Source organism: Physeter macrocephalus, unplaced genomic scaffold (genome assembly GCF_002837175.3).
Source record: "Physeter macrocephalus isolate SW-GA unplaced genomic scaffold, ASM283717v5 random_315, whole genome shotgun sequence".
In the NCBI taxonomy this organism is placed as follows: Eukaryota; Metazoa; Chordata; class Mammalia; order Artiodactyla; family Physeteridae; genus Physeter; species Physeter macrocephalus.
The window spans coordinates 21,243-48,764 of record NW_021145596.1 but is presented as its reverse complement, the minus strand read 5'-3'; the positions used below and the strand labels follow the sequence as shown (position 1 = coordinate 48,764).

Below are 27,522 nucleotides of genomic sequence, written 5' to 3'. Positions count from 1 at the left end.
TATTTTGGATGGGTTATGAGTAGTATACAGTGAACTAATGTGCATCATGTATGAAGCACTAAGCCTAGCACAAAGTAAGCAATCAATAAATGTTTCAGAATATTAATCATTTTATGCTTAAACCTCCAAAAGATCCCAGGAAATCAATATTGAGAATTAGGGTCCTTTATTAGGGGATGTCAGCAGAGAACACAGGAGATAGGAACAAATCTTAGGGGCTTGAGAGTGGGCTTGGAGTAGAGGAGCCCATCCTGGTCCTCAGGCCTGTGCAGAAGTTGTCAGGGGGTACCCAGGGGTATGGTGAAGGAGAGGTAGTCCCCAAGGGCGCCCCAACGTGGCCGGTAGATCTGGAAGATAGTGATCCAAGTTGTGAGTACAATCACCCAGAAGAGGAAGCCCACAGCTGAGCGCCAGACATCTGTAAGAGGGAACAGGAGGGGAAAGGTTGGCCTCCACCTGCTCTCTGGTCTCCCTGAGACCGGCCCTCTCTTCTCTTCCACAGAGTCCCAGAATTCTGGAACCTCCATAGTCCCTTCCCACCAAGGCTCCCAGAGTCCCCCTCCCCACACCCGATGGCCTCCCTTCAGCTGTGCCCTGGACTCACAGCCTTTGATTTGGCTCTGTTCCGTGTATGCCGGGACAAGGAAGGCCTCTCGGAAGAACCAGAAGATGTTGACCAACCAGAGAAAAGGCAGGAAAGCAAACCCACCTAAAGAGAAGAAAATAAACTGGGACTTAAGGCAATGAGGATCCTCCCAACACCCACGTAGATGACCAATTTGGAAGGTCCTCTCCCATACCCAAATTCAAATGGAGATCTCTGCTATCAGGGATTCAGGAATCCTGACTCCTCCCCGGGATCCAAGAATCTGACTCCTCAACCATCTTTTTGGCAGGACCAGGAGCCCAGGCCACCAATTCCCCTCCTCTCTTGGGACCCAGAAATTGAGGCCCCAGTCTCCTCCTTCCTCAGGACCCAGGCCTTTCCTCTCTTGGGACCCAGGAGTCGGCGTCCCCAGCCACTTCATCCTCTAGACCCAAAAATCCAGGCCCCCAGACCCTCTTCCCCCAGGCGCTCTAGTCCCGTCCCCTCTCTTCTCTGGGGACCCTAAGATATCAGCCCTTACCCAGGTAGTACTTCCGGCACAGGTTCAACTTCTCCTCGTTGGACACCCGCTCCAAGTTCATAGTTGCGCTGGGGCCGGGTCTTCCGAGGGTCTTCAGGCCAAGACCCAAGCCCTGACCCTAAGTGACAGATGCAAGGATCACAAACAACCACGCCCCTATTACGACAAAAGAGAAATTGAAGGGTGGGTTTTCTGAAAGAAGGGTACCCCCGCCCCCACCAGCAAGCTGACTGGGTTGAAACGCTCTTTATGTTTATTGGGGTACGGAGACGACCCCTAACTCACCAGCGGAGTCTTACTTCCTCCGGTTTGGCCCCCTTTGCCACTTTCAACTACGGACTTTTGCGCGAGATGCCGCAAGTGTCTCTGGACCTTGTAGTCTTTTTGGTCAGGCACCGCTGCACGCATGCGCTTTCAGGCAACTCCAGCGGGTGAGTCCATGGGGAGGGTGCGAGCCTCCAGCACGCAAGCGCATTAGGGACTTTCGGAGTGTCCGGAGGTCGCGAAGAACTACATTTCCCAATGCCCTTAAGCAACGGAAGTGACGTAATAGCAGACGTAGCTGGAGGGTTCGGGTAAAAATGGCCGAATATTTAGCTTCGATATTTGGGACTGAGAAGGACAAGTGAGAACGGGCGCAGGGAGTGGCCCCTCGGGAGCCCGAGGACGAGGCACTTGGTCCCCTGGTGGCTGGGCGGCGTGGGGCGGTGTTTCTGGGGTGTCCGGCTCCCCGGCCCTCGGTTCACCTCTGTCTCTGCACCTCTTCCAGGGTTAACTGCTCTTTTTACTTTAAGATCGGGGCCTGCCGGCACGGGGACCGGTGCTCCCGGCTTCACAACAAACCGACTTTCAGCCAGGTGAGACCCGGCACGGAGCCTGGGGGTTAACCTCCTGTCCATTCCCCTTCTGTTGTCCACCATCACGAGGTCCCGCCTTTTTCGGATTTCTAGGGCCCACCCTACCGCCCGGCTTTTTTCTTGTCGGACCTCTGCAGGTTCCTCTCCCAACCTTCAGGCCCTTCTCCCAGGAACTTGGCCACGCCCCCGTACGTAAAGACCACACCCCTGGGCTGTCCCTCACTGCTAGGTACCCCCTCTTCTGGTTTTCTGAGGGACAGGCGTTGCTGATGCACTCAAGATGCTTATGCTTTTTCTCTGGTGCAAGGTCTCACCCCCAACCTTCATACCCAATCCCTTTGCATATAGCCCCGCCGTCTGATCTCAGGCCCCGCCCCCTTTAAATTCTGTTCAGACCATAGTGCTGCTCAACCTGTACCGGAATCCACAGAACACCGCCCAAACCGCAGACGGATCGCACTGTGAGTGAGGGACCTGTCTTGGGGGCAGGGCGGACAGCTCCCAGCAGGCCACGCCCTGATTCCACCCTGCCCCCCTCCACCAGGTCACGTGAGCGACGTGGAGGTGCAAGAACACTATGATAACTTCTTCGAGGTGAGGGTTGGCAGGGGTGGGTTCAGTTTCCTGTGGGCCAGCAGCTCAGCTGAGTTCCTCCTGGTCTTCCACAGGAAGTGTTCACGGAACTGCAGGAGAAGTACGGGGAGATTGAAGAGATGAATGTGTGCGACAACCTGGGGGATCACCTCGTGGGCAATGTTTATGTCAAGGTGCCTGCTGTCTCCCCATTAGAGCCTAGAGGTGGAGGCATTTCAATGCCTAACGGCCACCGCTGAAGCCTCACAGCTTGAGGTCCATCAGTAAATCCACTCCAGACCCTGAGCTGCTAGCTAATCCCCTGATTTCTGAGTTTGATTGCTGACCCTGACCGACTTTCCCTCAGTTTCGGCGCGAGGAGGATGCAGAGCGGGCAGTGGCTGAACTCAATAACCGCTGGTTCAACGGGCAGGCTGTGCATGCCGAGCTGTCTCCCGTCACTGACTTCCGGGAGTCGTGCTGTCGGCAGTATGAGATGGGGTATGGTAGTGCAGGGGTGGGATGGTCACCTGGAGTCCCAGACTTATGTATATGAGTTGAGGGGGCTGTCAGTGACAATGGCCTCATCCGTCCATCCATGCTTTACCCAGGGAATGTACCCGGGGTGGTTTCTGCAACTTCATGCACCTGCGACCTATCTCCCGCAACCTCCGGCGGCAGCTCTATGGGCGGGGACCCAGGCGCAGGTACCTCAGGACCAGCCTGCCAAGACTTCTCGTATCCCAAGGCCCTTGTATCCTGAGATGAAGCTGATCCTGTGCCCCAATAAGTGTCTCAAGCCTTTTGTGCCCTAAGACTAGCCCTGAACCCCATCTGAAGACCAGCACCTAAGTCCCAACCCCCAAACCAGCCTGAACCCCAAACCCAAGTCCATCCTGGATCTCCAATCCTGAGGTCAGCCCCTGTGCACCTAGCCTGAGGCCACCCCCAGGAACCCTACTTACTTCATCAAGTGCCATGCCTTATCCCAGAGCAGAGAGGCAGAACTGGGGGATCTGCACACCATTCCCTTGGCTCTAACCCTCCTCTCTCCTGTCCCCAGGTCACCCCCAAGGTCCCATACTGGCCACCGTCCCCGAGAAAGAAATCGACGACGGTCCCCAGACCACCGGCATGGCCGTTTCTGAGATGCTGACCTCCTTGCCCTCCACCCCTGGCAGGCACATATGTTCCTGGCCAGGACCCCTCCTCAAAGCTCCCTTAACTCCCTAGTGCCATCTTTTCCAGGCTCCGGGTCTCCATGATGTAATGCCTTCAACACAGGGAACTTCTATCGCCCCGCCCCTAATAAAGTTCTATATTGAGGGTTTAGAGCTTCGTCCTTAGCTTGAGCCTGGCTGTGGGCTGGTTTCCTTCCACCCCCACATCTGCTGATGAAAAGGGGAAGTAGGGCTGGGCTCTGGCCACAACCTCAGCCAAGGAACTTCCAACAACAGGTGGGAAAGCAGCATGCCCAGGGTCCTAGAAACCCCCAAGTGGGACTGGTTGGGTGGGGCTGCCTTTGTGCTGAAACTTCAGCACGTCCATCAGAGGATTCTCAAGGGGGAGATGCTTGGTTGTGGCAGGTTGGAGAATTCCCAGTCTGGAGGAGATTGGGGTTAGGAGCTAAGGTAAGATTGCTGGGAGTTGGGTGGGAGTCTCCAGTGGGTGATGGCTGGGTCCTCCATGCCCACTGCCCTGAGATGGGAATAGGTAGTACCTAATACTTAAGCTTACTCTGTGCCAGGTGCCAGGTGTTCTAAATGCTTTACTTCCAGTAATGGTTTTACTTCTCCACAATAACCTTCTAAGACAGGTACTGTTATTATCCCATTTTACAGATGGGAAAAGAGAGGGCAAGAAGGTGGCAGAGATGGGATATAAATCCACGCAGGCCGGCTCCACAGTCCTCGCTGTAGCCATCTTGAGGCCTTGTGGCCTCTCTGATAACGGGCCAGGAGCTGGTCTGGGGGCTGGAGAGTAAATTCCTGGCTTCCAAAGGGGACTGGGGATCCTATGCCCCCACATCCACTGCTTCCTTCTTCTGCCCCGGCTTCCTGGCAAGTGCGGCAGAGGCGCTGTGGCAGGAAGTCCTGTGGTCATGGCCCCCCAGAAGGCAGGCTCCGCCAGGATGGGGCCCCTGTGCCTCCTCCTGACTGCCGTGCTGCTCCTGGCCCAGGCGGCGCCGAGGAAGGCCTCTCAGCACTGCAGCCGGCTCGAGTACTGGAACCCTGACGACCTGTGCTGTGGCAGCTGCCTGCAGCGCTTCGGGCCGCCCCCTGCTCGGGTAAGGAGCGGGGACTGGGCGTTTGCATATGTTCAGGCGGAGTTAAGGGGTGATAGGGAAGGGGAAAGGGGCGAGGTCTGTGGGGTATGGCCCGTGAGCCTTGCTTCGGGCTGGGGGCGGTGGGCCGTACGTAGACAAAGTGGGGATGGGGGGCTGAGCCTACGAAGAAAGGGACAGTGTGAGTTAAGAGGGTCATGGTTAAGGGGTGTGGCCTGTTAGGCGGGAACCGGGAGGCGAGGAAGAGGTGGGCGGGGGAATGAAAGGGGCGGGGCCTGTGTAGAGAAGGTTGAGAAACTGGCAGGGCTAGTGTGTGTGGGGTGGGGTGAGAGGGGGGTAGAGATGGGCACGTCCGCTGATAGGTTGGGTGAGTACAGTGCAAGGGGCGGGGACTGCTGGGATAGGACAAAGGGGAAAGCACGTAGCTAGCGCAGAGGAGCAGGTTTGGCGGTTGCACATGAGACGCTGTGTCCCACCAGACTGAATTTTCGGAAAACTGCGGGCCCGACGATGCGGGCAATCACGTAACGCATCCCTTCAAAGAGTGTCCTCCTGGGCAGTGCAACCCCAACAGCGAGGAGCTATGTAGCCCTTGTGATGGCGGAGCAACGGCCCCCACTTCCTTGGGGAGCCGCGGCGGGACCCGGAGACGCGGCAGACAGGTGCTGGTTGGGCTCCGGAGGGCCTGGGCAAGGTGCAGCCTGCCGGAGTGGGGCGGGGGCTGGGGGCGTGGCTTGGGGTCGGATGGGCGGGGTCTGTATCAAGGGAAGGGCGGGTATAACTTAACTGAAGAGGATAGGGATGGGGGCACAGTATTAATAGTATCAGGGGTTAAAGGAGTCGGGGTGGGGGGGTGGGAGGGCTGGATCAGGCGGAGATGTGGCCCCATTGAGGGAATTTAAGGATGGGAAGTTTGTGCTGAGGAGGCAGGAGTAGGGTATGCTTCCCACTTTATTTCCAGAAGCCGGTCCCTAACAAGGAGCTCTGCCCCCTGACAGTGGAAAGCTGAGCGTCCTTAGTTCCCAGGAGCCCAGCTCACCGGCGATTCCCAGTCTCCTGTGGACATCTGAGCACAAAGTCCCCCAGCATGCCTGGCCAACTTGGAGTTTTGACCTGTCCCTGGTGCTGGTTCTGCTGCGACCTCAGCAGTAAACCTCCTGCTCGCCCTGCAAAGGCACCGCCGTCGCCACCACCAGGGGAAAGCGGTCCAACACCCCTATCCTGGCTTGGTTTGCAACGACCTCAACACCCACACTCTATTCTCCTTGCACTCGTCCCCTCCAGGCTCCCTGGAGGCTTCAGAGGCAGGGGACTCAGGGAAGGAGGTCCCTCTGCCTCCACTCCTAGGCAGGGGTTAGTTGAGGATACGCGAAGGAGAGGGGGAGGTGGGCTGGAAGCTTGCGCTTCCTCCCCTTCACCCCTCCCTTTGTCTCCTAGAGCTGCCAAGTCTGGAATCACAGCCGCTGTCTCGCCTCCTGGATGAGCTGGAAGTGCTGGAGGAGCTGATCGTGCTGCTGGATTCTGAGCCTGGGCCAGGTTGGGGGAGAGCCTGTGGCAGCACTCGACACCTAGCTGCAAAATGTGGACTGCCTGCTGCCTGGTCCACTTCCGCCTACTCCCTGCGGCCCAGTCGCTGGCCTCGGTGGGCCCTGATGGAGATGGTGGTGGCAAGGGAGCCCTCTGCCTCTCTGGGCCAGCTTGGCGCACACCTGCCCAGAGAGGGCGGGCAGATGCACTGCGGGTGCTGTCTAAGCTTGGCTGAGCTGGGGCCTGCCCGGCCTAGTACCCGATAAAAATAAAGTTTCCATTGAAGTAAGTGCCTGCTGTCCCTGGGCCTCATCACGGGTCCTCTTAAAATAGTCTTAATTGGGCCAAAACCCAACAGACATCCTCTCGCTCCCCTCCCCATTCAGGGAATGGGCCAATCCCACCACACACACAAGACCAGATGTGGGTGACCTCTGGGCAACCAGGGTCCCCTCTGAGAAATGGCCCTGCTACCCTTGGGAGGGTTCATCTATAGGGACCCATCTGAGTTCTAACTTGGAATAGGTGTTACATTTATGCTCTGAGCCTTAAGAGACCCCCACAGTTTACTTCTAATTCTGAATGATGCCCTCTCGCCTTCCCTGGCTCAGGATGAGTGTGGGGCACAGAGGAAGAGAAGCTCCTACCTGCCCCCAGCACCATACAAATGGAAGACCACCTCTCCAAACATTGACAGACTTTATTGTGGGGGGTTCCCACCTGGGATCCCACCCTCTTAAATAAAAAAGTGCATAGAAAAGAAGGGATTTAGAAACTTTTGTACAATATCTACAACCTGGGCCCCCAGGGAAAGAAGGGGGCGATTGCTGGGTGGGCTGGAGGGGTGGAGGCAGGGCCCTTGCCACCTGCATGCCCACATCCACCCTGAACATGAGGGTGGGGTGAGATGCTCTGGGAGGGACGAGGGGCAAGATGGCAGCGGGGGGCGTGGCAGGCAGCCACAGCTTCAGTTAAGGAACCGACGGCAGCGCTTGGCGCCACAGTTGCAGGGCAGCTTGTTGCTGGCATCCTCAATGGGGAACTTGTAGTCATAGGTGAGCTCCTCGCCACGCAGGATGCGGCGCAGGGCGAAGATGACGATGTGCTTCTGGCCCTCCACGTGGATGACTCGAGAGAAGCAATTGGGCTCACACGAGTGGTTGATGAAGCGGGCGGCATTGCCATGCATGGTGGCATCCACCACGTCAAAGTCATCCATGCGGAACATGTAGCACCCAATGCCCTACAGGGATAGGGTGGGGCAGTCAGGGGCTCTGTTCCCATGGACCACACCGTTTCACCCATCTCATTCCCATGGCCTGACAGAGCCTACCTTCCCATCATAGAACTTCTCCCGCTTGTCAGTCAGCACAGAGCGAATGACAATACCAGAGTACTCAATGACCATCTCACCGGCATCGATGTTGCGTTTACAGAACAGGCCCCGCCCGTGGATGGCAGATCTGCAGGGTTGCATGGGCAAGGGGGAGGTCAGGGGGCAGGGGGCCAGAACCAAGGTAGTCCCACACTAGGGCACCTGTCCATCCACCCAAGGGGCATCCTCCCCCCAACCCCACTGACCTGTAGACACCCACAGCCTCTTTGGATGTCTTCTTGAGGTGGCGAAAGCGCATGGCCATGGGCAGCTCCAGACTGGTGGCGCGTCTGGTGGCGGACGGCAGTGTCACACAGGTTGGTACCCAGGAATGACCTCTCTTGCCCCAGTCACCTTCTTCTGGACCTTTCCAGACCATCCCCAGTACCCTGGCCTGCCCTCCATACCTGGTTGACCTGAGCTGCACCTCATCCTCTTCCTCGTCACAGGTGGCTCCCTCAGGGAGCACCCGGTGCTGGGAGGCCAGGAAGTTGAACATGTCAAAGGTGCACTTCCTGCAGGTGGGAGGGAGGAAAGGAAGGAGGTTCACAGCCATTCTTTCAAGAAGATGCTACCCATCTCTTCTTTGGCCTGGGCCTGCTGCTGGTAGGGTAGGAGCAATACTGCTACTACTGAAGACACAGCAAAAGGGGAAAAGATGAGGTTCATTCTTCTGATGTGAACTCTAGGAATAACTTCTGGAGTGGCCTAGTATCTTCTCCTCTGACCTCAGCTTCTAATCTGTAAAGACTTAATTCCCACCCTTGAGAACTCCTATAGGGCTACCCCGACTCAGGCACCACACCCCAGACCTCTCACCGGAGATAGACCTCAGCGCGGGCTGCCCCATGGGGATTCAGGGGTGGCTCCTCCTGGCCCTCTCCCTGCTGGTGGTAGCGGAATTTATAGTGCTGGCAGCGCTGAGCTCCGGGCAGTTGCTCTGCCAGGAAGATGACAGCATCGTGGTGGATACCCAGGAGCCTCGCCCCACTCATTCCTGGGGAGAGTCAAAAGTGAGGACACGTAATTCATGTCGGAGGCCCATCCTACCAACAGGGAGTCATCCCGGCCCCCAGCATCCCTGTGAAACCCCTCAGTTACCACTAAAGGAGAGATGTCTGAGCCGGGCATGCCCTCGGGCCTCTTGCACCTTCTCAATCAGAATTCTCCATGCCCCTGGGGAGAGGGCAGGGCCAGAGGTGTCAGGATGGTGTTCTACGGGACACCTTCCCTCCCTGTCGATGCTACTCCCAAACTTACCCTCCAAGCTCTCGGCCTCCACGCTGAACCCATCCTCACTGCTGATCTCGAAACGCAAGTGTGGGCCAGCCCGTTTAGGGGCCTGGTTCTCTTTGTCCTCTGGGGATGGAGGCTCTTCCTCAGAGCTTGAAGCCTCACCTGGTCCCAAGGAGCAGATCAGAGTTGGTGAGGGTCACCCCTCCTGGACTCAAAAGCCCCCGGTTCCCCTCTGCCCTTCCTTCCTCCCCGCGTATAAGCACAGTTGCTGGGTCTGAGGGCCTTCCTCCTGCAATATGTGCCCAGTGAACCCTATAGAATGGACATTATTTTTTCTAAAGGGCCTACAGTCCCTTTACTGCAGGACATGCTTATGGCTCACTCAAACTCAGTCTACCGTAAAAGCCGATCTACTCCTCATTTTTTCTGCATCTCACACAAAATTTAAAATACTGGAAAACAACTATATTTTGCATATGTATTTTTCTTATGTGCACCACATTTCTGTAAAGATTACCAATATATTATTATAAAGGCCCATACTCACAGAATCAAGTATATGTACACTATGAGGGATTTCTCAGGGGCTAAAAATTTTAAAGCTAGAACAGATAGGACTAGCTGACACAGGTGAGGTGGATGTGAGAGTAAAGGGGGGTCAAGGACAATTCTTGAGGTGAGGAGCCTGAACAACTGGAAGGCTAAAATGGTCACTGACTGAGATGGTAAAGGTGAGGGAGAAACGAGTTTGGGGTGAAGGTCGAGAACTCAGTTTGGAACATGTTGAGCCTGAGATTCCTCTTAGAAAACCTCCCCTTTCAACTTGCTTGTGGAGATGGTGAACAGGCAGCAGGATGTAAGAGCCTGGCTAGTGATTTGGGGGCTATCAGAATTAGAGATGGGGTTTAGAGCCAGGAAGCCAGACAAGAGCACTCGGGAGTGAGTAGAGATTAGAGAAGTCAAGGCCAGGGCCCTGGGACACACCAGAGCTGACAGGCTGGGGCAGTGAGGAGGAACAGCCAGAGGTGAAGAGAGGGCTGGGGTGCTGGAAGCCAGGAAAGGAAGTGCTTCAAGGAGGGAGGGATCAGCACACCAAATGCTGCTACTGGCTCAAGCAGGATGTGGACTAAGGCCTGACCACTGTACCTGGGTTGAGTGGGGTGGGGGGCATACACTCGAGTGGAGCACACTTTAGGAGGGGCAGGAGTCACATGGCCATACTTTCTCCCCACAGAACTGCTCTGGGCCAACCTGCCTATATGCCCTTCCAGCCCGAAGCAAGACTCTAAACCTAACTCTTGCTGTGTGTCCCACATCATCCCTGGGCCTCGCAATGCCCTAGGGTCCACCTCTTACTTCTGCCCCCTTTCCCCATCCTCACTTCCATTCTGTTCCCTAAGCACAACCACAGAGGCCTCGCCTGGGCACACTCTTTCTTCTTTCTCATGGTGCTCATCCTAAGCTAGAATGTGCTTGTTAATTACGCATCCGTCTCCTCTAGCAAAATGTGGTCTGGTCCCTATGGGCAGGGACCTGTCTGTCATGGTCACTGCCATATCCTCATGCCATCTCCGACCCCTGTAGGTAGCTTTTCAGTTAAACAGTCTCATTCTACTTCATTCCACTTCCATATTCAGCAGCTTAGCTCTACATAATGAGAAAATCCACACATCTGGACAGGACTTGGGGCCACAAGGAATTCCGAGCCTCAGGCTGCTCAATTATCAGCTTACTTGGCTGTAGCCTACTCCCTCTCCCACTGCCCTCCATGACCAACAGAGCACTGCCCTTCCAGCTTCACTGAGTCCATCAGCCAGAACTGCTCCACGTGCCCCCATCCTGCATACTGATGTCTCGTATCTCTGCAAGTACAGGCATAACTCGGAGATACCGCGGGTTCAATTCCAGACCATGGCAACAGAGCACATATTGCAATAAAGCGAGTCACACAAATCTTTTAGTTTCCCAGTGCACATACAAGTGACGTTTATACTACACTGTAGTCTAGTAAGTGTGCAACAGCATTATGTCTAAAAAAACAAGGTACGTACCTTAATTAAAAAATACTTTATTGCTAAAAAAATGCTAAACATCATGTGAGCCTTCAGGGAGTTGTAATCTTTTTGCGAGAGTAACAGCAAAGATCACTGATCACAGATCACCGTAACAAATAATGAAACAGTTTGAAGTATTAAGAAAATTACCAAAGTGTGACACAGAGACACAAAGTGACCAAATACTGTTGGAAACATGACGCTGCTAGACTTGCTCCATGCAGGGTTTCCAAAAACCTTCAATTTGTAAAAAACGTGACAAAGCAAAGGGCAATAAAACGAGGTATGCCTGTACACCTTCCTCGTGTCCTTCCCTCCATCTCAGGGGTCTCTTATGCGAACCTGACCGCTATGTCTCCTCCCACCTCCTTTTCCATCCACGAGTCCCCTTCACCCTCATTCTTGCTTTTGCTGTCACAGCCCTCACTCACACCAAACCCCTCTGAGCTGCTCCCCCCAACCCCCAACCCCCACCCCAGACTCTTAACTGAGTTTTTTGGCAAGCTTTCTGGTGGCTGTTCTGGCTTCCTTGTCAAACACTGTCTTCAGTTCCGGACTCTGACACAACATCCTCCCTACCCTGTGCCACCTGCCCAGACAGTACACCAATCCTAGACCCCACACGCCTGGTGTTTGTTCTCTGTGGCAGTTGGGACTGCTGACCACTCCCTTCCCTGAGCCTCTGGGACACCACCCTCCTCTGATCTCCTTCCCACTGTTCTTGTCTGGGTCCTAGGTAGGCTCCATCCTCTGTGGATGATTCCCAGAACTTCATCTCTGGCTTTACTAGGTACCTAACCTCTGACCCTGGTGCACTAGCACCTGAAACCCTTCCTTGGGCTCTTGGGCACACTGAATAGGCATGTGTCTGTTTCTGACACAGGCCATAAGCTCCCAAGGGTGTCTCTGTAACTCTAACACCCAGCCTCAGGCTCGTACCCAGGTAGGTGTGCAACGTGCAACACCCAGTGCGTTTTTTTTTTTAAGTGGACCAATTCTGTGTCTCTGAGTTACTCGGCTGAGGCAAACACGGGGAAGGACGCAGTGTGAGAGGGAAAGGCTGGCCCCTACCTGAGTAGTGGTGCCACTGGGACTCAAGCAGCAGGTCAGGGGGACCATCGGGGGCCCGGGGAGGACCACCTTCTGGAAGTGGCAGCAGAGGGGACCGGTCCTGGAGGGGCCTGTGAGGAGAGACCTGTCAGAAGGAGAAAGCAACAGAGGTTCCAGAGCCTCCAGGGAAAGGAGGCTGGCGACTCACCTCGGGCTTTCCCCCCAAGTGGGCTCCCCAGGATCATCCAGGTCGAGAACTCCACGCACAGTGGGCGTTTTCATCCTCACTCGGCTAAACCTGGTGCGGAGTGGACTGTGAGAAGGCTGAGCTGCCTTCTCCTGCCCACCTTTCTCCCACTCTGCAGCCTGGGCACGCTCACTCACCCGCTGCCACAAAGCCCTGGACCCTGTGGGGGGTCCTCCGAGGGCTCTCCATCTTCCTCCAGCCGGGGAGTTTTGCTTGGGGGAGGTGCTGGTGGGGAACGGCCAGAGAAGGTGGACACCCTTTTGACGCGGATGGCCTGGCGGGGCGGGCTGGGGGGCCCACTGCTCAACACCAGCGTCAGTGGAGGGGGGGGTGGGGGAGGGGCAGGGCGGACCACCCCTACTACTGGCAATACACCCAGCAGGGGTCCTGGGGGCAGAGTCCAGGAAGCAGGGGCCGTGGGGGGGATGGGAGGGGGCAGAGGTGGTTGCTTCACTGGGGGTGAGACAGGTTCACCCTCCCCTGCCATCTTTACGAACACTTGCCCCAGCTTGTTGACCAGGATGATCTTGGATGTGGCAGGTTTGGGGGGCTCGGGGGCAGGGCCCAGGCTCAATACCCGGACCCCTGGGGCCCCAGGGAGCCAGGCAAACGTCCGGGTGGGGTCAGCTGGGCTAGGGGGCAGGCCCTGAGGGGGCTGGCTGCCATTGGCCAAGGGAGGTGCTGGGGGGAGTGGCTCCTCTCTAGGCCCAGCGCCCCCCTCCCCAGGCCCCCCTAGGTTCTTCAACACAAAATCCACGATTTCTGACGGCAAGTCCTCGGGAGGTCGAGCCCTGTCCCCTGCAGCCCCGATGACCCCAGCCCGGCCTGCTCCTGGCCCTGAAGGTGGAGTCCCTTGGCCCCGAGGCTGCTGGACTGCCTCGGCCTCGCTGTCGGTGCCATCATCCACTCCGTCCAGCTGTTCAATGCGCGGGGCTCCAGGGAGGGCTCCAGGGGCCAGGGCAGGGCCAGACACCACAGTCACAGGGAAGTGGACGTAGCGGGGGGTGGGGCTGGCCTCCTCCTCCGAGCTGTCCCCTGGGCCCCCGTGGCTGCTCCCCGCTGCCCCTGCAGCCACAATCTCTTCCTGGAAGGGCTCAGTCCCCAGCAGGCTGGCCGCAAAGTCCAGGTCAGCAGCACTCAGTCCTGACACCACCTCCATGTCCTCAAAGTCTGGGCCCAGGTCTTCAGGGGGTGGTGGAGGAGATGGGGCCCGGCCAGGGGGAGCCAGCTCCCCTGAGGTAGGTGTGAGGGCTCTAACGACTGAGGTAGGAGGGGGCACCCTGAGCTGAGGAGAGGTTCTGAGAGGGGGAGAGGCCCGCCGTGATGGTGGCAGCCTGGAAGCCAGGGGGCTGGGACGACGGGAGCGTCTGGGGGGAGCTGGGAAGTCCGGGTCTCCCACCGTAGGGATGTGGTGGGTCAGAGAAGATGGACTTCCTGTAGGCGGAAGGTCAGGGTCAGCCAGGAGCTCCTGCCTCACCCTGCCCCACCCCTCTCCCAGACACCCCCAGGTACTCACCAGGGGAGGGCAGGGGTCCAAAGGAGACACCCCCCAAGGGCCTCCGGGATGGTGAGTAGTTGGGCACTTTGATTCGAGCCCCCGAGAAGGAGCGGGGGGCTGGAGGAGGGGCGCTGCTTGGATCCGGCCGAAGTGGGGTGTCCTGGTTCTCAATGGGTGAGTGGTGCTCAGGAGCTCTAGGGATAAGGGCACCTGTATCTGGTGGGGGGTCCACATGGTCTGGGGGCTCTAAAGAGGCAAGAGAATGGCATCATGGGTGGCAGGGGCTCTTTGTGAAAGCCTCCCCTCACATACCCTTCGTTCTTTTGAACCAACCGCACCTTCTCTGCCTGGCCCCCGAGCTGGGGACAAGGTGCATGGGTTCCCAGTCATCACCCAGGTCCGAAACCCCTCTGTGGCTTCTGCAAAACCTCCACACACACCTGGGTCAGAGTTCCTTTGTGACCCCTCCTCACCCATCCTTTGCCATCTCCCAACTTCCTGGCTGCCTACTGCTCTCTGATTCAGGCCCCACACAGGGCACTGCCCTCTCTCCAGCACGGCCAGTCCTACCTGCTCTGCACATCCCTGCCACATCAAATGCACCCACCCCGTCCTGGCGCTTGCGGCTCCCCATTACCTGGCTCCACCCAATCTGTGCAAGCTGATCTCTGCTGCCTCCTCCCAACACTTCCTTGTTTCCAGCCAGGATGGCTGTACCCTCCTCCTCTCTCTACCTTGTGTCATGCTGCAACCCAGAACAAACACCTTACCCACAAGCGCAATCCAAATCTCCTCCTCCTCCCATTTGGCCTACAAGGACCTCTCCTTCTACCTATCTCCAAGCCCATTCTTTGCTTCGTGCCAGCCAGCACTCAGCTACATCCCTCAGTGCTAGCACAGATGGGAAGGTGCCAGTGTGGGAAATGAGCAGATTTAGGTTTGAATCCTTGCTCTACCACTAGGTCACTGTGGAGAGCTACTGCCCTCTTTGAGTTGTACAGAGGAACTTATACCTTTCTCAAAGGGCTGTGGGGAGCATTACATGAGCATGCAGCCCCAAGTCAGGTGGCCATAAATGCTCCCTACATTTGTGCACAAGCAGGTAGCATGGCGCTCGCTCTCCCTTCAGAGTCCTGGGAGATGCTGAGCACAGCCCCCGCACACTATGCGCAGCCATTAAGTCATCTCAAGCTACTGCCATTACAACAGATGGCACAATGGCAAGCACCCTGGGGTTTCCTTAGGGCACAAGGAGAATAAGCGTTGGTGGGTAACTGTCTGGGGAGGGCAGCACTCAAGGAAGAAAATGAAAGAGTTCCAAGGCTGTACCTGAGGAAGGGGCGGGGCTGTGCACAATGGTCTGGTTCTCCTCTGCCGCCTCCAGGTGAACCGGCTCTTCCCTCGGCCCCCATGGCCGATACTCCAGAATTCGACACCGATACCAGCAGCGCCGCCGAGCATCTACTGTGCTCCAGTATAGACGGGAGCACCTGAGGGGTGGGCGTGTGGGACAAGAGGGTCAGGACAACTTAGGAAACAAGATCCAGTCCTGGAGACCCCCAGCCCCACCAATGTCCCTTGGGCTGCTCACTGGTAGCCAATGGGGAAGAGCCGTCCCTCGCAGTCTGAGAGGTCAGACAGAGTGCCCAAGGAGTCGATTCGGATGGAGCCTATGGTGCAGAGGAGAGGTCAGGAGGGTGGGCCCAGACAGGGTCAGGAAGACCAGGGTAGAGAGCAAGCTGCTTACCAATGAGCACATTGATGGCATCAGGTTCAAGCCCCGTCAAGAACTTTCGCTTGAAGTTGATACCCTCAAAGTCCACATAGACTCGGCGGAGAACATCAAAACCATCAGGGGTCACGATCTCCTGGGAGGGCGGTGGCAAATGGGGTTGCTGGATTGGTGGGGGGTGAGGGGGTTGCGAGGGAAGGCTCCGGAGGCAGAGACTGGTCAGTCAGGGGCTTGACTAAAGGACTGGGGGCGCGGGGTAAGGGAACAAGGAAGAGACACTGAGAGGCAGCTGGGGCCAGGCCTGAGGGGCTATGGAACTCCCTGAGTGGAAGAGGAAGGGAGTGCAGTGGGGAGCTGTCTCCCCCAGGGTGCAGGCCCACCTTGCCATCCAGCAGGTCTGTGTGTTTCTGGCAGAAAACTTTCTTGTCATCCTGGAAGATGCAGTAGCTGGCCCGGGCACACATGAAGTGGAAGTTGCTGAGGCAGGAGGAAAGGCAGCAGCCCACCGTGGCTCCAGGCTTCAGGCAGAGCTCACAGCGCTGTGGGGGGAAGGGGCTGCTAAAGGGGGAAGCCAGTGACCCGAGCCAGGGTCTCACACTCAGCATCGCTGTCCTTGAGACTCTGCTTGGGCCCCTGCCTAGCCCAGCACCTCACCAAGCAAAGGCACTCACCAAACATTACCTCTCCCCTAGCTGCATCCAGGGCCAGGTACACATCAAAACCATTTCAGACTGTTTGAAACAGAATTGCAGTAGAAAGAAAAATAACAAGAGCTAAGGCTCAGAGTGGCATTTACCTTACCATCTTCCTCATGCTGTTCTAGCATGGAACCTGTATTATTTCACGTAATCTTCACATCTGCCCTCCGTGGTACGTCTCTCTATCATCCTTCTTTCTGAGGATGAGCTGGAGACGTTCTACAGTACCTGACTCAGGTTCAAAACTAGTAAGGGGGATTCTAACTCAGGCTACACCTCACCTCATAGGGATATAATAAGAGCTAAATGCCACACCGTATGGAAAGCATCCAGCACACGTTTCATCAACAAGATTCAACAGGCTAACTTTTAGTCTCCCAGGCTTCAGGCCCATGTTATGGCCAGAAAGCACAAATAGGAAAAGGGCTGCTGTCACTGCAGCACCACAGTGCTAGGACAACCAAGAAAGGTACCTAGGACCAGCAGTGGAAGGACAAGCTGTGGCAGAGACTAAACAAGAGCTGTCTCCGAGTGGAGGAGGGCCCCGAGGACTGCCCACCTCTCCAGGCCCGTGCCCTCACCATCTGCCTCCCTCGAGCCACAGCAGCGTGCACGTTCTTGAGGGAGCCGTCGTTTTCTTCGAACACTTCGGCTGACCAGATGGCACAGTTGACGTGTGTCCACTCATTCTGCCCGATGTACAGAAGCCGCCCCGCCTCCTGGGGACAGAGGAGGGTGGCAGGAGGGGAGGCCCCAGAGACCAGACCCCACAGCCTGGGCTTCATGCAGTAGCCCTCACCTTAGAGTCTGCATCTCCATATTTGAGGCACAGCGCACACTGACGGGGGTCCTCCAGGTGTGAGAAAGCAGCTGAATCCTTGCCCTGGAAAGCTGGAAGGGGTATGGGAAGGAAGGTTCAAGAATGAGGACCTGGAGCCTGGCCCACCAACCAGGGGATCTGGCTTCCAGCCCCGATTTCCCAGTACCTGTTGAGGGATCCCCTGGAGGCTGCCCTGATTCTGGGGTCTCTGGTTCCTGCTGCCTCCACTGAGCGTAGACATGGTCCAGGGAAGGGGGCAACACGGCATTGGGGAGGACTCCGCTGTGGACAGGCAGGGTCAGCCTCTGACACGTCTCTTAACGGGGGATGGGGGCTGCACTGGGGCCCACCCACAGTATCAGCCTGAACATGCCATGACACCCTCTGTCCTCTCTCTACGTGGAATTTCTCTCAGTCTCCCAAACAAGCCAGGCCCTCTCATGCCACCTTTGGCCCACGAAACACTGTTCCTCATGCCCGGAATACTTTTCCTCCACTTCTCAGCTTGGATGTCATCTCTCCGGGAAGCCTCAGGCCCTAGGCTCCTAAGCAGGCACCTCCTCTGGGCTCCCACAGCCCCTGGGTCTCCCCATCAGCGTCCTGACTGTCTGGGTCTTCAGTGCCTGCCCAACCTCCCAAACATGGCTCGCCCACTGCTGCCCCCAACACCGCCTTGCATAAAATAAAACCGAAGTAAGAGTTAACTATACAATCTGAGTCTCTGCTCGTCTAGAACCACCGGGGACTCTCATGCTAGTTCCACCACCCTCCAGACCCTAACCCTGCTCCTCGTCTATTCTCAGTCCAGCTTGACCCTGGATTCCTAGGTGCCCTTGCCTTCACTCCCTGGTTCCCCTCCTGCTACCCAGCCTTGCTCACTTGGGCAGCCTGGTACTCCGTCGCCAGTACTTGGGGTCGTGGGCGTCGAACCAGCCGAACGCAGACTCTAGCAGCTGGGGAGCAGGTTAACAGGATGAGAAGAATTGGCTTCCCCAGGAGAGCTGCCAGGGGCAGGGTCTGAAGGACCCACTCTCTCCTCCCCACTACCACACTAGCTACCCTCCAGGCATCCCCCAAAGAGCTCACCTTCAGTAGGAGCCCCTTAGCCTGGCCTCCAGCCCGGCGCTCCGGCGTCTCTCCTTCTTCCGAGTGCCTCATCAGGATGCCCACCACGTCCTCCATGAAGCTGTGCTGTAAGGGGGTTTGTCAGGACTCGAGCCTCGACCCCAACCCTCTCCTCCTGGCGCACACACCTGTTCCTCTCGAGTGTCCCACTCACCACGGACTTGTAGTGGCCTTCCTCAAAGCGCTGGCTCACAGCATGCAGATCACAGGGCCCTGGGTGCAGCTGCTTTCCATCCTGCCCACACTGCAAAGAGGGGAAGTCAGCAGGGCTCGTGCTGGGCCTAGGCCCACCCCGTCCTGCCACCTGGGCCCCCAGACCTGGGTGCACAGCAGCAGGGGGCCTGCCACCTTGGAGCTCAGCAGGCCCTGGAGCACCTGGCGCAGGCCCCCCTGCAGGGCCCCACTCAGGGCCTCTCGCCAGCGGGGGTGCGTGGCCCCAGCACATGGCCCACAGGTGTACAGCACCGAGTCTGGCAGCCCCGAAAGGATCTCATAGTCTTCATCTAGAACAGCCAGGGCAGGAAAGGAAAAAGTGGTTTAGGGAGATGTGAGGGCTCTCAGCAGCCCCCAGATCACCAAGAACATTCAGCCCTGTCCCCTGAGGGCCTGTGGTGGAGGGTAGAACAGGGATCCCCAAAGGACTGAGGCCACCCCCCAGGCAATCCACCCACTCACCTGAGAGCCCCTCACACTTCGCGTGCACCCAGTGGTCACACTGGGCGCACTGCATCATCTTGCTCTCGTAGTCGTTGTCTTCATAGCAGCGTGTGCAGATCGGGCAGTAGTTTCCTGGAGCAAGAAGGAAAAAGAGACAAGTCAGAGGGGCTGGTGCCACTAGCTGCCCCTCAGATTCCCTGTCCAGAGGCCAGCCATCCCTTGACTGCTGCATGAGCTGCCTCTATCATGCCTCACTTGGGTCCCTACCATTCCCCAAAAGCTGGCTGAGGATAAGGCTGCTTTTCTAACTCTGCAGTCCCAAGGCCTCACAAAGGAAACAGCTTTGCTAAACATGCTGCCTGAGCAAATGAGGAAGCCCAGGTCTTCAAAGAGCTCAGTGGAGACTTGAGGTTCCAGGAGGTATCTCAGGGACCACCACAAGGGTGGGCTCCATGCCCTCCACTCCTACTGCCCTCAGAGGGAGAGTACTCTGAGTGGAAGGAAAGGCTCCACAGTCAAAAGAGAGTAGAAAGCCACTAGAGAAGAGTATCTGTTCCAACTGCTTGTCTAGGAACCTGGCCCACTCCCCGGTGGCCCCCGGGGCCCCAGTCCCCTGCCAGGTCCCCACCTTTCTCATAGAGCTGGGTGCACCTGGGGCAGAGGCTGTAATCTCCCGACCACTCGACGTCCCAGTTCTTGCCTGGAGTCGCCCCACAGCTCTTACAGCGCACGCAGGCTGAGCAGATCTGGGAGGGCAGGGCAACATTAGGGGGAAAGCCAGACACCGGGCTGGAGCAGTGCGAAGGGGGGATGGGCAAAGAGGAGGCAGGAGACAGATGAGGAAGGATGGGTAAGAGGAGAAAAGCTGTGCAGGAGAGGTGAAAAGGAGGAGGAAGGAAGAAGGAAAGAAGCAGGGCAGGAGAGAAATGAAGTGGGGACATTGGCAGAATGAGACGGAAGAGGTTAGACTAGAGCAGGAGGGGGCTGTGAGCTGGGGGCCATGGAATGCATGAGCCCGTAAAACCATTACATACAGATCCTGCACATAAATCTTGTCTACATGAAATTCTTGAAGAGAACGTGATGTTTATCAAACTCTCAGAAGGACCTCCACCCTTCCCCTCCTCCTGAGAGCCCTGGCCTAGAGCAAGTCTGGGGGTGGTGTGCGGCATTAATCAGAACTCCAAAGTAAGGGGTGGGGGCCTCATCTCTCACCCAGTGGCGCCGTTTGCGTGTGGCCCGGGTTGGGTAGCTGGGCCCCAGGCAGGCTGGGTGGTAAGCATGGCGGCAGCGCTCGCACTCCAGGAGGTGCTGTTGGATGTTGGAGAAAGACAGCAATGGCAGAACCTACTGGCACAGGGACACCCCTTCTCTTTCATGCCTCCATTGCCATGGCCCTCGTGCCCAAACCTTGGATCCCCGGCCTTTGCGCCCACAAACATGGCAGAACTTGCAGCGGCGGCAGCACCAAGTGTCATGATGTTGGGGCAGGGGCCGCTCGGCCTCCTCCAGACAGAACGGGTGGAAAGGGTCACAGCAGACTTGGCAGAACACCAGCTGGGGTGGGGAGACGGAACGACGAGCAGAGTGTGAGGCCAGGAGGCCAGGGAATGTGACCCTGTGGAGAGGGCCCAAGAAACCAGACTTGGGGGGCTGTGAAAAAAGGCAGGGGTCCAACCTCATGCAGGCCTTTGCTGGCACACAGCAAGCACACCATCGGTGGTCCCCCTGGCACGGAGGTGAGTACGCTCAGGCCGCCCATCAGCCACACGTTCTCCAGATCACAATCCTCCTGAGGGAAGAGAAGACAAGGGATCAGAGGGCAGCCAGGAACACAAGCCAGATCCAACCTTAAAGGCCTGGTTTCTCACTCATAATCAACAAGCTTCTTCCCACCGTAGTCCCCACCACCCTCCCCTGCTCCATGCCATACCTTAAAATCCACACGAACCCGGTGCACGCCATCAGGGGACTTCTGTTTTCCAGTCCAGCCATTGGGAAAAGAGACAAAAGGGCCAGGGGCCAGAGCATCCTAGGGAGGATGGTGGTGCTCAGAGTGCTGCCAGCCCCACCCTTTACCAACTTTTCTCCTGACCGCCCTCTCCTCCAGCCTACCCAACCCCGCCTTTTGCCCAGATCCTACTTGGCCTTCCAGAAGGATAGGCCTGCTTCACCCCCTCAGGACCTGTCCTCTGGCGTGGACACACCACGGCACTCAGGTGAGCCTGTTACCCTGACTTGCCAGAAAGCTCCTTGGGATGGAGCCATGCCTTCCACAGGACTCGGGGTTCTTGGTGTGGGGCTATGCTGACCTTGTCCAGGCGCCTTCGGGCCTTGAGCTGCAACACAGGCTGCAGGGTGGGTTTGCGGGGCCGACTCTGCTCCTCTGGTTCTGGTACTGGCAGCTCTAGGAAGGACACATGAGCGGTGAGGCTTCCCCCTGTTCTCTGCCCCATTCCCCCTCCTCTACAACCCCCAATTGTTACCTGGATCCCCAGGGCCTTCTTTAACTAGACAAGGTCCACTAGGATGACTTGGGCCTTGTTCAGCAGGCTACTGAAAACCTCCTGCACCCATCCTCCCTGTCCACTAAAACCAACCCCCTTCTCTACACTGAGACCGGCAAAGCCCTGGGTCTGAGAGTCCTGACCCTTCCACACTCAAGACACAGGACTGATCGACAGAGGAAGCAACAAACAATTCGCACCATTCTCTCGGGGGGTCCGACGCCGAGGAGCAGGGGGACCCCCGGGCTCTGAGTCATCCGAGTCCTCGAAGATATCATAGGAGGGTCGCTGTTTGACGCAGCGCCGGGCTGACTTGCGCTGCAGTAGGAGGGAGTCCTGCTCCTCGGGCCCCGGGGGGGCCACCACCTCCTCCCGGGGCCCCCCAGCTCCCGCCCCCCGGCGTGGGCCTGGAGGACCAGGGGAGGCCTCAGGAGATTCATCGGAATCCCAGGGCAACAGCGTCTTCACTATCGTCCGGCCTGTGGGAACAGGGGACTTAGTAGGATCTGAGCTCAGCCAGGGACATGGGACACTGGGATGGAGAAAAGCCAGAAAAACGTGGGGCAGAAGCAAACAAGCACACAATGGAAAAGAAAAGAAAGGTGGTGGACTACAAACGTATGGGGAAGAGAGCAAAGAAGACATGGTTTCCTCCGTACCACGAATCTCAGTAAGATCGTATAAAGAAATGCTCCTCAAACCTCGTTACCTTTTTTGGCCAGCCGTTCCATCTTCCGAGCCTCTATCTTGTCACACTTCCGGTATCTGGGGAGGGGAGCAGCACGTCACCAGGGTAGGGGACTGGTGGTCTGGGGGAAGAGAGGAAGCTCTCCACAAGGATGCCAATCCCACTGCTCTGCTGGGGCAGGAGGCCTGGGTAACTGACAACCATGGGTGGGAATGGAGGCTGCACCCCAGCTACTCACACACAACACTGCTTCTTGGTGTTGGGGCCCCCAAACTTGGGCTTGTCCAGGCAGTTGACACAGGACCCACAGTCCTGCACACGCAGGCAGCCACGACAGTGTCCACACCGCGCCATCCGCATCTTCTTGCCATGATGGGAAGGCAGTGAGCGCCGGGGTGCATGTGCCAGGGTCCCTCCAGACCCCGCAGGCTCTGAGTCTCCCCCAGGCCCTGCTGGCTCCACCTTTCCCCGCCGGGACCGAGATGGGACGCTCTCAGTCTCAGATGCTGACGACGTATCTAGTGCAGCGGAGAGGCCGGGATGGAGCCACAAAGCCACCAGGAGTTCTACCTCATTTCCCTAACCTCCCCTAGATCCCATTCAACTGGCCTTCTGGTCCCCACTTTCCCACAGTGCTCCCATTCCAGGTGCTCCCAAATCCGCTCTAAGACCTAGCACTCCAACCCACTTACCACCTGGCCCCAAGCACCCAACTCCGCTGCCGTTCTCCCAGGTTCTTGATGCCTTCACTTGCCCCCAAACTTGACACAGCTGTCAAATTTCCCAACACGCCCGCCCCTACCCTCCGTGGCGAGGTCCTGCCGATCCCGGAGAGGGAGAGCACTGAGGCGGGGGACGTCTTCGGGTACCATGGCCCGGGCCTGACCCAGGGCCACAGCAGCATGACGGCAGACATGTTTGATGCGGGGGCCTTGCACAGGGGACTCGGGGCCCTGGGGGGGAGGAGAAAGCAGGAACACATGTGGAGCGCTGCCCCTTGTGGCCCCGCAACCAGCCTTCTTCAGAGGGCCTTCTTCCCACTCCATACCGACGGTCTCTCTCTCTTAGTTTCCATCGATTCATCTTCAGACCTGACAGAACCTCTGTCTGGGATGTGCTTGACAGCCCCCACGACCTCCTCCATCTGCCCTCCAGGGCTTGACTGGTGGGGGAATAAACAGGGTCAGAGGCTAGAGAGCGAGAAAAAATGGGGCCAGGAGACTAGCACTGGGGAGGGATGGGGCCAGGGAAGGAACACAGGAAGCTGGGGGACAGGGGAAAGACTGGCTCTGAAGGTTCCCTGCAATGCTGGAGGGTGTCTAGGGAGGGAACGAGGTTCAGGGGTTGCAGAGAATTGAGGCTGGGTGCAGGGGCCTGGCCCAAGTACCACGCTCACCGGCATCAAAGATGCCACCTTCTGCTGCTGCTGCTGGTCGATCTTGATTAGCTGCACCTTGGCTCTCTTGAGGAGACTGAACATTTTCTCCTCCACACCAGACAGTGGTAAGGAACCCAGGCCTGCAGTCCGGGCCTTTTCCAGTGGTGGCGGCTGCTGCGATGGTGGCGGCTGCAGCTGTAACTGCGGCTGTAGTTGTGACTGCTGTGGTGGTAGTGCTGGAGGCAGCAGCTGGGTGTGCAAGGCCTGTACGGGCTGCTGCAGCTGAGCCTGAGGCTGCTGCCCACTGCTTGGAGCTGGAGCCCCAGGAGGCGGTACCTCGGCTTTAACAGGAGTGGCGACCACAGGGGCAAATCGAGGCAAGCTGAGGTGGTTCGTGCGGCCCACTGCCCGTGGCTCAGGCTCAGCTGGAGAGTCATCGGCAGGAGGCGGCTCTGGCTCAGGGGCTTCAGGGGCCCCAAGAGGAGGAGTAGTAAGCACCGATTCGTAGATCTTCAGGTGGGCTTCGCTTGGGGTAAACTGAGGGGCCCGAAGGAGCAGGGGCCTCCGGGACGGAGTGACAGGTGCAGGAAGCGGGGGTGGGGCTGGTGGAGGAGCAGGGGGAGGAGGGGGCAGTTCCCGGGTCAGTGAGGTCCAGCGAAATGTGGGTTCCCTTAGGATGGACCGTCTCTTCTCAGGGAGTGGGGCTGGGGTAGGTGGAGGAGTTGGGGCACGCGGTGGAGATGGGGCTGGTGCTGGTTCCTGGGGGGCGAGTGGGGAGGTGGCAACAGGAGGCCGTAGAGTAGGTGAGACCTCCACCTTTGAGGGTTTGGGTGGGTCTTCATCCATAAATCGCCGGGGCGTCTTGATGACACGGGAAGAGCGGGCACTCACCACAGGCATAATAAACTGCCGGATGTTCTTCAGAAAGGTGGTACTTTTCGGGGCCACAGTGGGGCTGTCTTCCAGAGGGCCTCCTGTGGTGGTGCTGGGGACTGGAGTGGGAGGAGAGGTGCCCTCTGGCCCTGCCCGAGCAGCTTCCCGCTCTGCCCGCTGGCTGGGAGTCAGGGGAGGCCGGCCCCTCTTCCTGGAGCATGTAGCTGGGACCACGGGAGGAGGGGATTCTTCCTGCTCCTCTGGGGCAGGAGGCGGTGGAGGGGATGGTGGGGGCGGAGGAGACACTGGGGGTGGTGGAGGGCAAAGCGGGGATGGAGGAGATGTTGAGCGGGGTGGGAGGGAAGGAGGAGGTGGAGGGGCTGGAGGAGTCAGGGGTGGTGACGGCAGCTTTGCCTCTTCCTTTTCCTCAGCTAGCGCCATCTCTTCCTCGGCTACAACTCGCTCTTCCTTCTCTTCCTCCTCCTCCTCGTCCTTCTCTTCTTTCTCCTCCTCTCCATCCTCCTCCACTTTCTGCTCCTTCCTCCAGCAGGGGCCCTCTCCCTGTCCAGATCCAACTCTTCCTTGAGGGGCATCCTGCCAGCTTTCCTCATGTTGATCTTGACCCTGACCTGATTCAAGTCCCAAGGACAATTGTCCCATCTTCACTTTTTTGGCCTTTGAAACAAACTTGATCACGAGGGGGAGCCCGCCTCGGCCTCGGCCCCTGCCTCCACGGCCTCCTCGCCCAGACTGTCCTCCACGCTTGGGGGTCCCAGGTCCTGGGCCGGGCCCCTCCTTGCACTTCCAGCTGCCAGTTCGGTGTTTTACTGGAACAATAGGAGGTGGGGGCTCAGGTTTGGGGATTGTCACAGCTGCTTCTGCCACCACTACTGCTTGTTGCTTCTTCCTGCAGGGGCCTGCTGACCGTCCTGGGGGCCGCCCCCGAGACCGACGGGGGGTGGAGGACTCACATGCCCGGCTCCGGGGGGCTGGGGGTGCCTGGGCCCGCCGGAGAAGTTCAGTCAGTGCCTGCACCATCCGTTCTGTGCCCTCCTCACCCCGTTTCCGGGCAGGAGTCTTTGGGGGGGTAGGAGCCACATCTGCTAGGCGAGGAGGCGGAAGGGGGGTCGTCTTATGCTTGCGGCCCCGACCTCGGGGGGCTCGACCTAAAAGGAGAATAGGTGTGGGGAGATGGGTCAAGGTAGCCCTGCAGACTGAGGAAGACTCCAGGAGGGCAGGGACTAAGTCTTGTCTGTTTCCCCGACAGCCCAGCCTAGCTTGAGCTTTGAACACAGAACACACTTGGTAACTGATGAAGACTCTAGTTGAGCAGGGAAAAGCTGACACGAAAAGCAAGAATAACATTCCTGTAAAGCTATAGAGGTAGAGTTTCCCCGTCACTCACCTCGCTGGGATCGGAGCGCAGAGCGCAGGGAACTGGGGGCCACATCTTCATCTGAATGAAAACCCTGAAACTCCTGATTTAGGGGACCAGGGGTGGAGGGGAGAAACAGCAGTCAGTGCCAAAGCCCTCGTTTCATGTGAGACTCAGGTTCCGAGGAATATCCCCAGCTTCCCCTTTAACATATCCCTATTTACAAAAGAACTAAAAAGACTGGAAAATGAGGGGAAAACAAAAGACAGTCTCCTCCTAGAGATGGAGACAGAGGGTATTTTGAACCTGCACCCCATTCCAGACCACACCAGCACAGCCATCAGTGGTTCACTGGTCCAAAGGGAACAGAAGAGGGTCTCCTCAGATCAGGCAGTAGGCACTACCCTCAGATTCCCTCATCCTCCAACTGAGAAAAAAGTGGTACCTCTGCTTATACCCTCTCGGGCTGTAGTTTCTTCCTCAATGAAAATGGGAATTGGGGCACCCAAGCAGGGTGTGTGTGTGTGTGTGTGTGTGTGTGTATCAAACAGTTTATCATATTATAATCTGCCCTGAGTCCTCAGGTGACTACAAACTGTCCTAAGTAATAAAACGCACACCTTCCTGCCTTTCCTGAGAGACTGGTGATAAATCCTGAATTGAACTCAGACCTGCTAGAGTGCCCAGTCTCATCCTGCATTCCATTTCTCTTCAACCTGTGCCCCCAAGAGGAAGACCTCCACCATTTTACCCTCTCTCCACTTTAAGTCAGAAAAATAATTGGGGCGCTGGTGAAATCAGGGATGTGCCGGAGGTTATGCGGCCGGGTGGGGCAGCCTGCAGGTAAGAGCCCTAGCCTGGGTCCACTCGAGCCATGCTGCTGCTGTCAACCACCGGTTGGGCTTGCAGCCCCCACAGCTTCCTAGCCCAAACCTCTCCTGCCCTGGATTTGCCAACTACCAAGAAGGATCAGCCCAAGACACTTCAGCAGGACCTGCCTCAGGCCCAAATGCCCAGCTGCAGCCCGGGCTTCTCTATCCACTTTCAGAGGCCTCTTCCTCCGACAGCTCCGTGCAGCCTACCTCCTCCCATGCCTATTTCCAGGGCCCTTTCCCTCCTCAGGAGGCCTGAGGACCACGGTTCCCCACACCACCCCTCGGGGCCACCCAGACCCCTGGAAGCCCCCCGCCTCCGCCCCGCCCGGCGCTGGGGACGCCTCCGACTGCCTCACCTCATCGTCGGACTCCCCGTCACTGCTCTCCTCCTCCAGCAGGCAGTCCCGGCTCGGGCCCCAGCCCCAGCCCCGGCCCCGGCCCCGGCCCCGACCCCGCTGAATGCGCGGGCCGGCCCACAGGCGGCGGAGCCGGCGCAGGCCCCGGCGGAGCCCCAGCAAACGGAGCAGGGCCGTGTCCTCCCCGGGCTCGGCTCCGCCCGGCCCCGCCGCGCCGCCGCCGCGCCGCAGAGCTACCCGCACTCTTTCGGCCCCGCTGCCCCGTCCGCCACGGCCCCCGCCCCCGCCAGAGCCCCGCGGCCGGCCCGGGAAGCGGCCCCGCGCGGAGCCAGGCCCGGGGCAACTGCCGCCGCCCGCCGCCGCCGCCATCTTGGCACCGTGAGAGGGGCCGGGGAGGCGGGGGGAGGGGCGGCCCGTAAGCAGGGCCGGGGGGGGAGGGGAGCAGAGGAGGGGCGGGGCGGCGGCGGCTCACGACAACAACCAGCGCCGCCGCGGGGTCGGCGGGAGCCGGGGGCTGGGCCGGCCGCGCGCGGAGCACCACGGGAGCGGGAGTCCGAGGCCGGCGGGCCGTCACCCTTAGACCGCATCTGAAGAGCATAGACCCCCGCGT

At 58.1% G+C, this 27,522-nt stretch overlaps 4 protein-coding genes across 11 annotated transcripts; 2 read left to right on the top strand and 2 right to left on the bottom strand.

Moving 5' to 3' along the window:
• Positions 1–149: 149 nt before the first annotated feature.
• On the bottom strand, positions 150–1,511 carry PSENEN (presenilin enhancer, gamma-secretase subunit). Of its 2 annotated transcripts, none has more exons than XM_007101065.4 (4): positions 1,413–1,511; positions 1,128–1,245; positions 605–709; positions 150–418 (listed from the first exon to the last, which is right to left on the bottom strand). In XM_007101065.4, exons 2-4 carry the CDS (start codon positions 1,186–1,188, stop codon positions 279–281), a joined length of 306 nt encoding a protein of 101 aa, XP_007101127.1. In that variant the 5' UTR covers positions 1,189–1,245; positions 1,413–1,511; the 3' UTR covers positions 150–278. The 2 variants fall into 2 exon arrangements, with proteins under 2 accessions (XP_007101127.1, XP_007101126.1); XM_007101064.4 differs by having other exon boundaries at positions 1,128–1,283; positions 1,413–1,506.
• A 66-nt stretch (positions 1,512–1,577) lies between these two features.
• U2AF1L4 (U2 small nuclear RNA auxiliary factor 1 like 4) lies at positions 1,578–3,880 on the top strand. Of its 4 annotated transcripts, XM_007101066.4 has the most exons (9): positions 1,692–1,752; positions 1,897–1,984; positions 2,122–2,172; positions 2,379–2,445; positions 2,529–2,578; positions 2,653–2,751; positions 2,925–3,058; positions 3,169–3,264; positions 3,621–3,880. In XM_007101066.4, exons 1-9 carry the CDS (start codon positions 1,709–1,711, stop codon positions 3,703–3,705), a joined length of 714 nt encoding a protein of 237 aa, XP_007101128.1. In that variant the 5' UTR covers positions 1,692–1,708; the 3' UTR covers positions 3,706–3,880. The 4 variants fall into 4 exon arrangements, with proteins under 4 accessions (XP_007101129.1, XP_007101128.1, XP_028340894.1 ...); XM_007101067.2 differs by lacking the exon at positions 2,122–2,172 and having other exon boundaries at positions 1,578–1,752; XM_028485093.2 differs by lacking the exon at positions 3,169–3,264 and having other exon boundaries at positions 1,709–1,752; positions 2,925–3,046.
• A 48-nt stretch (positions 3,881–3,928) lies between these two features.
• IGFLR1 (IGF like family receptor 1) lies at positions 3,929–6,624 on the top strand. The gene is given in 8 exon segments (XM_024132518.3): positions 3,929–4,014; positions 4,399–4,844; positions 5,321–5,503; positions 5,806–5,836; positions 5,839–5,976; positions 5,979–6,194; positions 6,279–6,548; positions 6,551–6,624. Coding segments are annotated over 7 exon segments (1,098 nt in total). The 5' UTR covers positions 3,929–4,014; positions 4,399–4,658.
• Positions 6,625–6,651: 27 nt separating this feature from the next.
• On the bottom strand, positions 6,652–27,296 carry KMT2B (lysine methyltransferase 2B). 4 transcript variants are annotated; one of them, XM_024132544.3, is made up of 37 exons: positions 26,913–27,296; positions 25,712–25,784; positions 23,452–25,472; positions 23,104–23,217; positions 22,858–23,008; positions 22,294–22,573; positions 22,077–22,132; positions 21,568–21,846; positions 21,173–21,267; positions 20,794–20,892; positions 20,539–20,652; positions 20,271–20,417; positions 20,076–20,171; positions 19,489–19,606; positions 18,879–18,992; positions 18,522–18,706; positions 18,358–18,447; positions 18,165–18,269; positions 17,958–18,031; positions 17,245–17,360; positions 17,058–17,149; positions 16,840–16,977; positions 15,941–16,099; positions 15,576–15,696; positions 15,420–15,498; positions 15,158–15,318; positions 13,847–14,074; positions 12,468–13,764; positions 12,292–12,381; positions 12,105–12,214; positions 9,004–9,141; positions 8,845–8,919; positions 8,563–8,740; positions 8,151–8,258; positions 7,950–8,033; positions 7,702–7,831; positions 6,652–7,611 (listed from the first exon to the last, which is right to left on the bottom strand). In XM_024132544.3, the coding sequence occupies exons 1-37, from the start codon at positions 27,279–27,281 to the stop codon at positions 7,336–7,338; spliced, it is 8,160 nt and encodes a 2,719-aa protein (XP_023988312.1). In that variant the 5' UTR covers positions 27,282–27,296; the 3' UTR covers positions 6,652–7,335. The 4 variants fall into 4 exon arrangements, 3 of the variants coding, with proteins under 3 accessions (XP_023988312.1, XP_028340892.2, XP_054938809.1); XM_028485091.2 differs by lacking the exons at positions 21,568–21,846; positions 25,712–25,784; positions 26,913–27,296 and having other exon boundaries at positions 23,452–25,468; XM_055082834.1 differs by lacking the exons at positions 6,652–7,611; positions 7,702–7,831; positions 7,950–8,033; ... (1 more) ...; positions 8,563–8,740; positions 8,845–8,919 and adding an exon at positions 10,767–10,841 and having other exon boundaries at positions 9,006–9,141; positions 26,913–27,281.
• Between the last annotated feature and the right edge of the window lie 226 nt (positions 27,297–27,522).

Excerpts from the sequence above, each read along its gene's own strand:
- PSENEN (XM_007101065.4), bottom strand. The coding sequence starts at position 1,188 with ATGAACTTGGAGCGGGTGTCCAACGAGGAGAAGTTGAACCTGTGCCGG. Across the intron at positions 710-1,127 it reads GTGCCGGAAGTACTACCTGG|GTGGGTTTGCTTTCCTGCCT; the intron begins GTAAGGGCTGAT and ends TCTTCTCTTTAG. Across the intron at positions 419-604 it reads ACAGAGCCAAATCAAAGGCT|ATGTCTGGCGCTCAGCTGTG; the intron begins GTGAGTCCAGGG and ends TCCCTCTTACAG.
- U2AF1L4 (XM_007101066.4), top strand. The coding sequence starts at position 1,709 with ATGGCCGAATATTTAGCTTCGATATTTGGGACTGAGAAGGACAA. Across the intron at positions 3,059-3,168 it reads TGTCGGCAGTATGAGATGGG|GGAATGTACCCGGGGTGGTT; the intron begins GTATGGTAGTGC and ends TGCTTTACCCAG. Across the intron at positions 3,265-3,620 it reads GGGCGGGGACCCAGGCGCAG|GTCACCCCCAAGGTCCCATA; the intron begins GTACCTCAGGAC and ends TCCTGTCCCCAG.
- KMT2B (XM_024132544.3), bottom strand. The coding sequence starts at position 27,281 with ATGGCGGCGGCGGCGGGCGGCGGCAGTTGCCCCGGGCCTGGCTCCGCG. Across the intron at positions 25,473-25,711 it reads TGCGCTCCGATCCCAGCGAG|GTCGAGCCCCCCGAGGTCGG; the intron begins GTGAGTGACGGG and ends TTCTCCTTTTAG. Across the intron at positions 22,133-22,293 it reads ACCAAGAAGCAGTGTTGTGT|ATACCGGAAGTGTGACAAGA; the intron begins GTGAGTAGCTGG and ends TCCCCTCCCCAG.